This window comes from Semicossyphus pulcher, unplaced genomic scaffold, assembly GCF_022749685.1.
Source record: "Semicossyphus pulcher isolate SPU_LCO1_2020_fin unplaced genomic scaffold, fSemPul1.0.p SCAF_11, whole genome shotgun sequence".
Lineage (NCBI taxonomy): Eukaryota > Metazoa > Chordata > Actinopteri > Labriformes > Labridae > Semicossyphus > Semicossyphus pulcher.
Window position 1 is genome coordinate 20,711,718 of NW_027211615.1, and position 15,379 is coordinate 20,727,096.

The 15,379-nt window shown below is 43.0% G+C and overlaps 1 protein-coding gene across 1 annotated transcript in view; it reads left to right on the forward strand.

Moving 5' to 3' along the window:
* The window catches only part of LOC138583747 (neurexin-3b), a 255,381-nt gene that overhangs the window by 15,055 nt on the left and 224,947 nt on the right, over positions 1-15,379 (forward strand). Inside the window, exons 2-3 of the mRNA XM_069655717.1 lie at positions 1,795-2,233; positions 6,983-7,366. Coding sequence (XP_069511818.1) covers positions 1,795-2,233; positions 6,983-7,366 — 823 coding nt within the window. The remainder of the gene's footprint in view (positions 1-1,794; positions 2,234-6,982; positions 7,367-15,379) is intronic.

A 15,379-nucleotide genomic window follows, 5' to 3' on the forward strand; every position in this document is an offset into this window, starting at 1 on the left:
TGTTTTAAAAGTTTAACTTGATTCTGAACTTACGTGTGTTACGACGTGTAACGAGGCAGCGACAGACCGGCCAGTCCCTTGCTCTGTGAGGTAAAATCACTGTTTTTGTTAATGGAGTCTGGTGGCTGACGGCTGTTTCTGGTTAAACAAAAACCTTCCTCCGAACTCTTTTCTGTCCCATTCATGGTTCCCTCACGTTATGTCGGGCTAGCTGCATCCCAGCTCTCCTTCTTCGCTTCGCACTCGGTGAAAATCACCGCTGTTTTGACGCGATGCATGACACTTTGATCTGATTTGCCAGTTTCTGATGCGATGCATTTTAATGGAGTCTGGTTCAAGTCAGTTTTTCTTTCTAGCTTCTAATATCCTTAGATAAATATGTTACTCGGTAACGGATGGATGTACAAATGTAGCAAATGACTTTACTTCATTAAAAAGATACGTAAGTAAAAGTAGAATTACTGACTTTGAAGTACATGAAGCTACTGAATTACAGTAATGTGAGGGCTTGTGATTCGTTACTTCCACCTCTGTGCTTCATACACACATGTAGAGTGAATTGACTATTTAAAGTGACATATTCTTCAATAGTATGGTGTGGTGAATTACAGTGGACTAAGTGCTTGACAAAGTGTGTGGTAAGTATTTTGTTGTGTGTCATGTTCAGGAGATTAAGTAGAGCCATTAACGACATTGACAGCTACATCACTGTGTTTGCACTGTACAGACACGCGCACAAATACACAAACATACACACAGGCATATTTCCAAAGCCAGTGGCACAAACCGGCCTCGCAGCGTTTAATCTTCCACATCTCTCTCCCTCCTTCTCTCCCGATTTGCCTCCTGACATACTTTCTCTCTCGTGCAGTCTCCTTCTCCTCCGCCGCCCCTTATTCCCACCAGCTCCTCTTTCCCTCTCTCCCCCCTGGTTTCTCTCTCTCTCGTCAGTCCTCCTCGCCGCTCGGGTCACCTGTGTTGATTTACTGTCAAATCTTCCAGGATTATCGGTAATCCCACAGCAGTAAAATCTGTTTGCTGACAGCTGTGCTCCCTCTAACAGTGTTGCTGTTTCCTGCGCACACACTGCCCTATATACCAGAAAAAGCCTGCCTTCCTCTCAAGAAAGGAAGAAAAAAAAACATTAATTTTCCGCCTGAATGGATTCCAATTGACAATATTCTTCTCTCCTTTTATGTGGTATTTTGTTGTATTTGACTATAATGTGGGTCTGCTTTCTACACTTGCGGATTAGAGGGTTGAGGCAAAATTATAGCGGGTAAATCGGTATAATATTGGGTATATTCTCACACGATCACACAGACTCCCGTGGGGTTTCGCAGCTTGTTCTTGAAGTCTGCACTTTTTTTGAACATTACGGGGAATGAGTCACTAATAATTTAGCCATCGGTTCTCACGCTTCACTCAGCTGGCAGGTGTTCAATCAAACAAAGATGCAGTCATGGATTTGTGTACAATCTCCTTTTCATCTCGGATAAATTGAAGTTGAAATGGAAAATAACTGAGGAACAAATTGGGCCCCACGCACCTTTGAAAATATTAGTTTTATTGATCCAGCTGTCCTCAATTCAGCAATATGTTATATCGCTCTATATCACTGAAATTAAGTGCAACTCATTCGCATGGAAATACATTTTTTAAACCATCACAGCTCTTGCAAATAAAAACCGTCTAAGACCGGATTCCCACGAGGGTCTGATTATTATCTCCACGCCTGAAGGCTTCTTTGTTATTCATGTATGAGAGCCTCACACCTGTGCACCTCTTTTCCAGGTGGTGTACAAAAACAACGACATCCGCTTGGAGCTCTCCCGCCTCGCCCGCATCGTCGACCCCAAAATGAAACTCCAGGGCGACGTCGTCTTCAAGTGCGAAAACGTTCCCACCCTCGACCCCATCAACTTCGAGACCCCCGATTCCTACCTGGCGTTGCCCAAGTGGAACACCAAACGCGTCGGCTCCATCTCCTTTGACTTCCGCACCTCCGAACCAAACGGGTTGATACTCTTCACACACGGTAAGCCCCAGGACAGGCGGGACGCCAAGGGCCAGAAGAACAACAAGGTGGACTTCTTTGCAGTGGAGCTGCTGGATGGAGGGCTGTACCTGCTGCTGGACATGGGCTCCGGCACCATCAAGGTCAAAGCCACGCAGGCTAAGGTCAACGACGGCGCCTGGCACCACGTGGACATCCAGAGAGACGGTCGCTCAGGTAAGCACGGAGGCTTTTTAAGTCGTCATAACTGAAACTTAGTATTAGAAACTTCACTTTGGTTTACCATCACTGTTCCGGGCTTCTAAAGTAGTAAAGCAAACTATGATTCGCTCGGTGTTTTGGGAACACACTGGGGTCTCGTTATGTCACTGTTTTTCATTTCTCTCTTTGGCGCACAAGCACAAACACGTAATCAAGAACGGCTTCAATCAGGAAACTCAGCTCCTGGCTCAATTAAAAAGATGTTGCCTTAGGCTACACAGTATATGAATTTATAGGCAGAGCTGACAAGGCAAATAAAAAACTGCTACAGAGTAGAGGGTAATCAAACCGGGAGAAATAAAGACATGCTCCTGTGCAATATATCTGAAAATACTGCCTGCAGAATGACGAGTATTTTCTGTAGTATTGCTTCGGAAACTTTCTTATTTATAAGTTTATACTTAAAGCTCATCAACCATCATGGTCCCAGGAAGAGAAATCCTACTTAGATGATCCCTGGTCGTCTTTTGGTGCCACAATAAAGTTCATCCAACAGCTCATGAGGAATTTCACTCCCTTTCTGGTGCCAGGTTAAACTTGCTTCTATTAATGGCTGAATACCTGCAAAACTAATACTTTTCCGTTAACCCCAGCTGTTCTTTAAGTTGGCCTCTAGTTTGTAAATCACAGCATGCTAACATGCTAACCCATAATAGTGATCTTGGTAAAAAAGTGCAGCGTCACAGATCCTCTGGGAAGCCTCTTTTTCCTTGATGCGTGCCTTGAAAGATAAATATACTATATATATAAGATAAATACTGAGTAGTTATCAGAAACCTCACCTATTAGATTTTCTTGCTTAAAATATGACATTAGACATTAGGGGTGAAGCGGGTCACTAAACTCACGGCTCGGATCGTATCACGGTTTTTGAGTCATGGATTGGATCCTATTTTGGATCGGCTTATACTTTCACTCTCCTCTATTACTGTCACTCGTCATCTAAACTGAATGACGTTTCGTGATGCAGCTTAATGTAAAATTGATTAAAAGCTGCATCTTTTTAATAGCAGTATCAGTGGGACCTACCTTTAGTAAACATTACAAACTGAAAACATAAATGTAGTCTAGTGCATTACAAGTGTGCTAACATCAACAAAAGCAAGGTTTTTACAGAGCAGCTCTGGCTACATTTAACATGCTCAGTGTGTGTGTATTTTTTTTTTCTGATAACACCTGCACTGCAGTTGTCACAGGCGATAAAACAAACTGTGAGCGTTATGAATCTAACTTTGTATACCAAGGGCACGGGTAAGTTAATATCCACAAGTTACAGCGGGGCTGTGGGACGAAGTTACGTGCGTTAAGCATCCGGTTGTTACCACAAGCAGCCGTCAGCTGGTTCTTTCGAAATACATGCAGACGCGGTGGGAGTGAAAAGAGTAGAGCGAGTGTTGAAGACACACTTCTGGTTAAACATATCACACAAGCGCACCATGTGATCGTCGTTCTCAAGCCAGGTGTAGCATCATGGTGAAGGCCTAAAACATCTCTTGAATATCCAACTTTAAACTAACTTCCCTTGTTATCTTGCAGCAGCCGCACCTAACGATTAGGTTCCACACGGCATCTATGCAGTATCGTACACGTCTGTATGACGCCACTAATCTTTACTATTCAGAATCGAACACAACACTCAGTCTCGTCTCTTTTCACTGCAGCTCTGCACAGCGAGTTAGAGGCAGCAAACATGTAACACGGATACACGATTATCCGTTACACCACTATTAGACATATGCACATAATTTTCACTCTTATGATCTTGTACTTGCTTGCACTTCCTCTTTAATTTAATTCCCATTTACATAAACAATGTCTTCTAAGAACAATTATAAGGCTTTAAAATTGCTGTGGCTTTTATCAGCTGCTCTGCAGCAGCTGCAGGGATCAAAGCTGTATCCATGTTAGTGCTTATTTCCTCTATCTCAACCCCAGCGTGATGTAAACTTCCTCTATATATTAATTTCAGCGATGATTTATTGCCGGTATAAAGCCATACTTCTCTCCAGATAGCTACAGAGTCCATTTCCCCTTCGCTTCCTTCCATCTTTATGTCCTCTGACCTGAGAACATGGCCGAGTACACAGAAAGTATTAGAAGAAGATTATATTAGAGAAAAGGGTTAGAAACTTCTGTTGCCTTGAGCTCCAAACCCAACACAATCTCTGCATTAGGTGCGATCCTCCAGAGGACTAGGCTGTGTTAGTCGCTGCTACAGCCTGTGTTATATATCAGGTTAGAGCAGCCAATTTAGCCGTGTGTCAGAGCGCGCCGCTTTGATTAATCACCGGCACAGCCCCCGGTGCGATAGCGGAGCAGAAAGTAGGATTTTCTCAGGGAAAAAGAGGAATGAGACAGATATATGGATACCAGACTGAGGGATGGTTAACACCAGGCATAATCACACTTGTGGCTTGAGTGAAATGTTAATAGGAGTTGCAAGTGAATTAAATTCCTTAACCTCAAAGAACTCCAGCCAGGATCTCTCTGTCAGACTTCAAGGTGAATGAAACACAAGTCAAATGTGAGAACTCGGTACGGTGCCGTTTTGTGTGGAGAGTGATCTTTTCATCTCTTTGCTGCGTGCGCTTGACCTCAATAGAGCTGAAATCAAATGAAGATAGAGGAAATATCGTACAAGAGGAGACAATGTGGAAGTCAGCCCTGTGAGGAACAATCTCTATTTAAAGTTCTGTTCTGTACTCATAGGAAACACTGATTACAGGTGCGGATGCTGATGTAGCTTGCATTATATTTTTGCTTTATTAAGTGATCGTGAGTGGAATTGTAAACCCACTTTAATACTGTGTTCACTGATGTTAAAACACACCTTTAACAACATCAGTAACGTGAAACTACTAGTCGGCTAAAAGACCTTACAATCATTTTGTTTCAACTAGATTTTTTTGGTCGCGTTTGGTGCTCAGTTAAAAAAGGAAAATGTGGAAAGAAATCTAGACTTCAGCATAGTCGAATGAGTTCAGCAGATAACACATAAGCTGGGTCCCAATTCAGGGGCTGCATCCTTAGAAGGACGTATTTGAAAGCCGGTTGCGTGACAGCGGCGAGTCGAAGGATGTCCCAATTTGGAGGCTCCTTCAGATGGGGCAGACAAATAAGTCCTCTGTTTCTCAGGCCATTAAGGATCCATCGGGTGCATCCTCCGTGACCCAACGTATCCCGAGATTCATTGCGCGCCAATTCAAATGAGATGGCGGACTCTGTAAAAGTCCCAGTTTGAAGTGTACTGGCAGAGGAATACACTTTAAAGTTAAAGTTTTTGCTTTCGATGCTAGCGATACACGTTTGGAAAAACGAAAGGGGCCTTCAAACAAATTATCTTCAAAATAAAAGTTACTCAACATTAGTTATGCTAGCTAGTTACCCTGCTAGCTACCTGTTGCTAGACATAAGGAGCGGCATTTGGTGACGCAAGGGTAAGGGCGGGAACAGCTGGTGATGCAAACAGGAAATCGTCCGTAGACCAGACCGTCTCATTACAGTTCGGCTTTAAGGGTCTAGGCAGGATATGAATCCTCCGCAGACCGCGTCCTTCGAAGGATGCAGCCCCTGAATTGCGACACAGACTATTTTTTTCTTAGATGGCCTTTTTTGTGCGTGTATTTGAGAGAGAGGACAGTGGATAGTGTCAGAAACAGGTGAAGAGAGAGTGAGGATGACACGCAGCAAGAGGCCGAGAGTGGGACTTGAACCTCCGCATCAAGGACTGTAACCGCTGTACATGGGCCGTGCAATTTAACCACTTAGCTAAACCAGCGCCCTATAGACCGTACTCTTTGTGATATCATTTACAGAGACCCAACGTTAATCCATCAATGAACAAGACCTAGGTGACATATGCAAAAAAAAAAAACTCCTTTTAACAGGCACAAACCTCGAGCAGAACCAGACTCATTGGTGAACAGGCATCTGCTGAGAGACAGATACATATTCACCATCCCAAAAATATCTACTGTGATGTCTTCGACTCTTTGTGCTGGCGTAGAACACACACAGATCTACTTCCACTGGCGTAGTTATCAGATCAGTTGCAAGCCTATTTTTTTTCCCCCCAACTGATTTTTTTCTGCCCCTTTAATCAGTAATTTTGTGACTCAAATAGAGCTCCCTTTAAGAGAGTGTTCAAATTCTGTGATCAGTGTAATTTTGGCTGCCAAACACAGGGTTGCACCTCCACCTACTCAGGCCACATCTCAGCGCAGAGCCTCGTGCGCTGAGCTATTTCTGTCCGCCTCTTTTACAACTTTGCTCGCGCTCGGCATCACCTGCAATTTGTTGGAACGTCTGGTTTCCAAATTACCCCCCAAAAAATCTATCACTCATTTTCACCTCTGTCTTCACTTTGATGAATAAACAGGCGTCTGCCAGTCTCGGATTCAGTGTGAAAATAATCCTTTTGTTCCGTCTTAAAATATCATTTTTGTGCAAGTGGAGAATACTGCAAACAGAGGGCATTAATGTCGCTTGTTTTCAGGGCACTTCCTGTTATTTCAGGACGAGAAGCAGATGCTGTTTTCTGACAGCTTGCAAAATACGGCACACCACTTAAGATGTCAAACATGACACTTGATTTAAAAAGAAGCGAAATTATCAGATTTTCACAGCAGTCATATACTGACATGTACATTTTTGCAGTGTACCGTCTCGCTAGTTGTTAATAATTGATATTTTTTTCTCCCTCAGGCATCATCTCAGTAAACAGCCGCCGGACTCCTTTCACAGCCAGCGGGGAAAACGAGATCTTGGACCTGGAGGGGGATCTTTACCTGGGAGGTCTGCCCGACAACCGCGCGGGCCTCGTGCTCCCCACCGAGCTGTGGACCGCTATGCTCAACTACGGCTACGTGGGCTGCGTGCGGGATCTGTTCATCGACGGACGCAGCAAGGACATCCGGCAGATTGCGCAGTCCCAGAATGCGACTGGGATCAAGTCCTCGTGTAGTAAGGTGACCGGGAAACAGTGCGACAGTAACCCCTGCAAGAACAACGGCGCCTGTAAGGAGGGATGGAACCGCTTTGTGTGCGACTGTACTGGAAGTGGCTTCTGGGACAGCACCTGTGAGAGAGGTAAGACGTCTTTCTAATCACTCCCACGCCGGTGAGGTGTGGGTGTGTGCTCGCTCTCTTTTATAGTGATGATTTTAAATGTTATTGGGTTTGTCAGAGGCTTATTGATTTGTTTGTAAAGGACTTTTAAAGAGGGCACAGCAGCTGCATCGCTCCTTTTACGTGCTAGGAAATCGATTTGTCGAGTGTGCTTATGGAAAAGTGTTGCTTGTTTGTGTAGGCTGCAAAACGCAATATTTTTTTAAAGTTAAAAAATCTCTAATTCTGGTTTTAAAGCGGCAGCGACATCTATCATCCGCCCACAATAGCTTTTCCATGAGAGTGGACAGTGCTCTGTTTTACCAGACGGGCACACGTGTGAGTCGGGACACTTCCCCTCCCAATATTTATGGAAGCTTTGCTGAAAGATTTAATAGGATTTCACTTTTCTGCCAAGTGGCTTTGGGGACGTGAAGCCCGGTTTTTCAGGAGGAGAAGGTTCTGCGGTGAAATTGAACTTCTCTCTGCAGAGAAATGGGCTCTCCTTGTCTGGGTTTTAAGAGCTTGAACGCATTAAGCTTTTATGAGACGGAGGAGATAGGGACACTCCGAGCTGGGGGAGTGTGTGTTATCGCACCATTGTTCAGATTGTCCTTCACTTTTTCACTATTTTACCAGGATTTTCGGGGTTCAGCGGAGGCCTTTAAGCACTTTCTTAAGAACTTGAGGTGTGTGAAGAAAAGTGCTTGTAGGAGGAATAATGAGTATCTGGAGAGTAGGTTGATGTAACCAGCGAGAAGTGTGACTGTGGGAGGCAGTGACTGTGTTGTTAATGATTAAAGAACGGCTAAGGAGATCGACTTGTACCTTACATCGAGGAAGCTCTGTGTTCTTGTATGCGTTGACTGAAACACGTCGTTCTTATGTTGTTAATGAACCTTAAAATATTTTAATCTGAAGCATAAGTTTAGGAATAAATCATAAAGTAACTCTTCCAGGAAACAGATTAAGTTCCGCTCAGTCATACATTATAAAAGACCAGTTCACTTTACATTGCATCAATGTAGAGTACATGTTCTGCCATGTTCAGCTTCCACTGGGAGCTGAGTTTGTCCGAGCCAGTTAACCTCGTCTTAGCCAGGCTGTTGCATCTATTTTAGAAGCTCTCATGATGCTGCTTCTGCAGCAAAGGGAGCAAACAGCAGCTGTGAAGGCAGCACTGTACCGACTAAAGACCATCCAACAGAGCCAGTGTGCCTCAGTGACCCACAAGAAGAAATGTCATCCCGCTGCATATACTCACTGTCAGACCTCCAGTCCCCCTGACTCCTTCTTCTTCCTCTTCTGTCCTGTTTTGCTTCCTCCCACACATCTGTGTCTGAATCGGTCGTACCTCTAGCACTGAGTGAGTTCTCTCGCCGCTGGGTGATAACCCAAAGGGGCCGCAGGTCTGCCCTCCAGGTGTGGAGCTGAAGAACAAAGCTGTAGTCTGCAGCAGTGGATTTTTGTACCCTACACAGACAGTTGTGAGACAGGTGTGGTGAAATGTGCTGACCCTCTAGGTTTGAGTTACTTGGCTGAAATAGTAGCTGCATCCCTCGTGGGCAATTTGGATTGTTTGTGGTGTGTTGCTTCGAACTCTGGTAGTGTTTGAACGATGCAGCAGATATTCACTAGTGTGATGTTTCAAAATAAATTCAGAATGATGTTAATATTCAAGTATTTTGAGGAAATTGTTCTTATGACCCTTATGGCTGACATATTGTTTAGGTCTTTAATATTAATGCAACAATGACTGAGCAGCATGTCACTGCTCTTTTAACTACTTTAGATGCAGTTAGGTTGTGTGGCCCAGTTGTTTCAGTATAGAGGTCAGGCTTAATCTAAACCTGAGGAGTCCTGATTAATGAGCGAGAAAGGATGAAAAGTTCTGCAACATAAAACTGTGTTCATTTAGCTTTTGTGTATTTTGGCCAAATATTTCAATAGTTATAATTTATTGAAAAGTTCAGGCAACTATTATCTCATCTTAAAATTATCTGTCTTGTATTGTTTTTACCAGCGCCTGGTTGTGATGTGGCACTTCTACCAGACAGTGGCTGTAGCGCGTCCGAAAGCTGTTTGCTAACCGCCGCTAAATAACAAAAGAAGAAGAAAGCATTAGTGTCAGGTGCCGGTAAAACGGGTGTGGCGCTGTTTTTATTCAGAACCAGAGAAAAATGCAGACTTCAGTTCTCAACTCAAAAAAATAAACAATAATGAGGTCAGGTGCAAACTTTGAAAGGTAAAACTAACATATCATCAGTCTACAACAACTACGCCCAGTATGACTGTGAGAAAGGATCCATGGGTGTGTATTATATAGGGAAGGTGCACAGTTTATTATACACCGAGTTTTTTCAGGACACACTTTAACATGAAAACAAAACCAGAAAGTAAACGGTCTCTCTCTCCTTAAGTCAGCGTGTGTTTGCAAGCACATGTGTGTTAATAGTTAATAATTATCAGTGAATATCGAATAGTATTTTTGCTTTGTCACAGCCCGGCTCAGGGGAGGGACAAGAAGGAGAGGACCACACTTTTAACCAAAGATTTATTTAACCAAAGATATCATGAACACTACCAATGTTAAACGTGTTTATCAGTAACATCAGTAATGTTCAGAGTGTTGAATGAGTGTAAATGTGCTGTGAGAAAACAAGGAAACTAAATAAGGAAACAACCCAAACAATATGCCCAGTAAGAGAGAGCAAGACTGGCGGAATCCAGCAGCTTATATAGCTGAGCAGCAGCAGACACAGTTGCAATGATTAGCAGATTGCACTTCCTGGTTCTCTCCTAAGAAAAGAAAAGACAGCCCCGCACAGGAAGCCAAGAGGGCTGTCACAGCTTGGAATGCCCGTCCCTACTAGAAAACCTACGTCACTAAATGTTGCTGTGAAAGACAGCAGTTAGGAAGGTGCCACGCTGCCGGTGTTACCAGACTAGAAGGATGCAATTAAATGATACTATGTTGTTAAGATGATTTTAAATTATGAGAACAAAAAGTGAAAGTTTCCAGGATTATTGGTGCTTTTTAGATATTTAAGTGAGGACTTAAAGACTAAGAAACGAGGATATCTAAACCCATCTTACTCTTTTGAGTCCCCGAACCACTGAATCACCGGAATATTCCTTTAAGTAATCATTCAGCCAAATATTTAGACATTTCCAATTGAGATTTCTTCTGCTGTTCTGCTTTTTAAACGTTGTGTCGACAAAATAAGCACATCCACACACATCTATTCCCGTGCTTTTCTAGACCCCTATCAAGGTCAGGGTCTTGTTGTAGACAGAGCACCCTAAATGTCCCCGTCCTCTCCCTCCAGCTCTTCCAGCTGGAGGATCATTAATCCCCTCCGGTGTGTCTGTTTCTGCTCTGTGGTCTCACCTGAACAGCCGTGAACCACCTCATCTGGAGCTCCTGTCAGTGCAAAGGCGCAGCAGCTCGATACCGGAGCTCTCTCAGTTTGCTGAACTGCTCACTTTCTCACGTAGAGTGAGGCCAGACACCCTGCGGAGGAACCTCATCTCAGGCGGCTTGTGTCAGCAATCTTTTTTTTTTTTTTTTTTTTTCCTCCACTCAGAGCGTGTGAGCGCAGGTAAAAGGGTCGGAAAGAAGCCCGAGCGGTAAATTGAGAGCTTTGATTTGGAGCTCCGTCTTCACTGACACCATAAAGTCAGCACTCAGTACCTTTTCTCTGCTTTATTTCAGCAGTTACTCTCACCTTTACTTCTGAATAAGCGCTCGTCTGAAATGCGCAGCTCACCTCGTTCCCCTCGCTCTGAATGTTTGACCCTCAGGCGCACCGGAGGTCGCAGCCTGATAAAAACCAAGACGACAGCATCGTCTGCAAATAGCACGAGGTCTGGATGGTGGAAAAGTGAAATTACACATTAGTCTGCTCTCATTAGCGTCTGTGTTTTTTTAAGATGACTCATGTAAGAGTTCAGAGAATATCTTTGAAGTTCTTCAAAACCAGAAACACTTGAGTCAGAGAAATGGCTTTGATTTGTGGGGCTTAAAAAGACGAGTTGTATTTTGGTTTTTCAGAATGAATGTGCAACACTTTGGTACAAATGGTGTATTATTAGTCGTGCTGCCGGAGTAGTGTATTTTCCTCCTCCTCCGTGCGTTTCAGCAGCCTCCGGAGCTCCCCAGTGACATATCAAACAAGCACTGAGATGTATTCACACATGGCGCCGGCTATTGATCTCGAGCACGCTATATGGTACAACAGAGATTTGTGTGTGTATGATGAGACAGCGGGTGGAGTGATGGAGATCAGCGCTCCTCCCGGGAGAATCACAAAGGTTATGCATTTACATCACAATGGTTGGCCTTTGCTGGTGAATTTGTGTTGGAATTTAAATGAGCTCTTTTGTCTTTGTTCAAAACTGTTTTTGACATCAGCCAGCAGCTTTTATGTGACTCAGGTTAATTGAAATGGTTTGATTCGAACAGCAGAATCTCTATAGAGCTCCTAAATCGGCCAAACCGAAGTTATATTTGTCAACAAAGATGGGCACCTTTATTAGGTACGCCTGCGCAACCTAATGCAATTCAATACAACCTCTCTGCTATAAAGTCTGCTCTAGGATCAGATACTGTCCAGTTTACTTTTGACACCACTCTCTCTCTCTCTCTCTCGTACTTGCTCGACCACTCACTCAATGCGCACACCACGACACAAGTTACAACGTGAGGAGAGGAGGGATGCGTTCAGGTCCAGGTGGGAAAAACTCAAACTCGATCTTTTAATAGAGGGGAGGGTAAGAAGTAGGCCTCTGTAGAACCTTCTCAAAAAGTGTTGATTTATGTTTAGAAGTAGTTGTTTAATTAGCTCACCCTACTCGTTTTAAGTACTTAAGTAAAAGTACTGATTCTCCAGCTCGGGCACAGGGTGGCTTTGACATACAGTGATTAAATTAATCTATGTGTCATAGCAGTCCTTTTGAATTTGAGGTACTATTACTGTTATTAATTTTATCATTATTAATGACACAGTGACCTGGAAATTGGAGCCTAAAAAAAATCTTTAGAATGATTAGTTGTTGATTAATCGATATAATCGCCCTACTGTCATTGGATTGTTATTTAAAATAAGCTTCATGTTACATACAATTTCTAAAAAATTATGGCAGATTGAGAGATGTTTTTAATTTATGTAACTGTTTTTTGTGTGTTTTCTGTTGTGTATTATGAAATTTGAATATTGCCTTTTGCACATTATTTGTAGATGTGTAGCGATTAAAGGTAGGGATGTAGCCAATTGATACACTCAAGTCACGATTCGATATGAATCACGATATGTTTTTATAATGAAGAAAAGAAAGAAATTAGATTGAAGTCAATTTTTGAATAAAAATGATTCATTTATTTCAATTCTCTGACTATAAAAATGCGGTTGTGCTGTTTTGTAGTTCATCAGACTGTTTTTGTCTTGTCCGTTACCTCCAACACCCTGATTTGAAACAAGACGGTGCTTTTCTCAACCTCAAAATCGTCACCTGCTGCCGCCATGTCAGTGCGCCTCCATTCAGCTACATACACAATACAAGTAATGATATCAAACAAGAGAAGCCAGAAGCATTTAGCACTCTCTGCTGTTTAAGAAGGAGTGTTGCAATTCATCCCTTCATCTTATCGATGGAAATCGTCCCTTATATGTATCGATATTTTATTGTATTGCGAGGTATCGTTACATTCCTAATGAAAAGCATTTCTGAGATCTGGGAGTTAACAGTCTTATTCATATTAAGGTTTCAAGCCTTAAGAAAGAATTTTGAAACATAAATTAACAATTGATAAATAGTAAATGAAAAAGCTAAATCAGCAAAACAGACTTCTGCTCGGGGGGATTTGGACTTGTGGCCTCAAATACTCATTAACTAACGATTGCATAAGCAGTGATGTTTCTTATTATTTTCCTTTCCTCTATTTTCTGCCAAATCCATTCCATATAAATTAACTTTTTACCATTCACACACACATTCACACACTGATTGCAGAGGCTGCTACATAAAGTGCCCAGCTTTCAATCAGTACTAATCCCAGTCAAACACCGTTGGCTACACCACTGGGAGCAATTTGAGGTTCAGTGTCTTGCCCAAGGACACTTTGTCATGTAGACTGAGGGAGCTGGGGATCGAACCACCAACCTTCGGATTGGGTAACGACCGACTCTACCCGTTCTGATGCTTTACAATTTGATTATAAACCAGTGCACATAATTTATTGTCAGACACTTGTAATTGCTTCTAATTATCTCAGAAAAATATTGTATGGACTTAAAACTCAAGATTTAACAGCCAAAGCCTTCTTTAGGCTGTCTTTAGTGACATTGTTTTCACTGGTTTATTGGAGCACATGTAGCTGTATGGAATTTAATGTTTCTCAATACCAAGGCTGTAAGAGAAAATCTCCTCCTCATGCACCATTGTGGCTGATTTTTATACCTTGAGAACACCCAGGCCTCATGGAAGTAGCTTCAGCGGGTTTTGCACTGCTGATATTTTTGGAACTCAAATAATGTAATTGTCAGAAACGAAAGTCTCAGGATAATTTCATCATATTTGTATTAAACGCAGCACGCTGCTGCACGCTGCTGCTCGCTGTAATTTCTTCTCTTCCTCTGGGAGCTAAGAAGCCGACAATTTTCTTGCTCTGTTTACGAGAACGAAAATACAACCTGACAGATATTTTAGACTGTTTGAGGAGATCAAAGATCGTACCCAGCGTCATTTACACACAACAGCGCTCCTGTCTGCTCTGTTTCCTAACGTGCCTGCTTTGGTAGACAGACAATTTCTGTCTCTTATCTCCTGTGTCTCTGTTTTTATCTTAAACTCTGTCTCTCTTTTCCATTCCCTGTCTTGAAATCCCTCTGTTATTTTACTTTCTGCATCTCTTGTTTCCCCCTATCCTCTCTCTCTCTCTCTCTCTCTCTCTCTCTCTCTCTCTCTCTCTCTCTCTCTCTCTCTCTCTTCACACACAAACACACACACCTTCTGTTTGGCATGTCTTCTTTAACCCAGCCCAGGAGACGCGATAGCACCTGTGATCAGAGGTCTGCTGTGGTATCACACAAACAGATGTAGTGTCAGCATGGGAGCCAGCCACTATGTTTGTGTGTATTATGGATTTATGCACACGCTCAATATGATGTATAAAAAGCAACACATATCATCGCGCTGTTGTCTGCAGGCCCATATGTTTCCGTGTCTGCACCCCCGTATATAGGAAGCTTTTTTCATACCTGCCAACTTGAGTCTGTGCGTGTGTGTGTGCGCACTCGCGTACCTATCCAACAGAGGACTTTGGTGCCGTTACACACTCACCAAGAGGGGACCTAACGTCCAACAGGGGACATTTTTGAGGTCCCCTCTTGGTCATAAGCAGCGAAGCATTATTCATTATTGGAAGAAACAAAGAAAGTTTTTTCATCGTTTGAATTGTGTTTCTTCTGTTCTTATTTTGTTTCTTTAGTTGTTTTAATAATGTGAAGTGACTTTGAGTATAGGCTGCACGGTGGTGCAGTGGTTGTTGCCTCACAGCTAGAAGGTGACCGGTTCAAACCCCGGCTTGGGCAAGGTGGGCCTTTCTTAGTGGAGTTTGCATGTTCTCCTCGTGCATGTGTGGGTTCCCTCCGGGTTCTCCGGCTTCCTCCCACAGTCCAAAGACATGCTTGTAATGTTAATTGGTGACTCTAGATTGCCCATCTGAGTGCGAAAGGTTGTCTGTTTCTATTTGTCAGCCCTGTGATTGACTGGCGACCAGTCCAGGGTGTACCCCGCCCTTTGCCCAATGACAGCTGGGATAGGCTCCAGCCCCCCGCGACCCTGAACAGGATAAGCGGTATAGATAATGGATGGATGGATGGACTTTGAGTATCGTAAAAAGTAAATAAAATGTATTCTTCTTCTTCTTATTATTAAACAGTAAATTAACAGTCATTAGGTGAAAGACTGGGCACAGCTCTACTACAGTATATG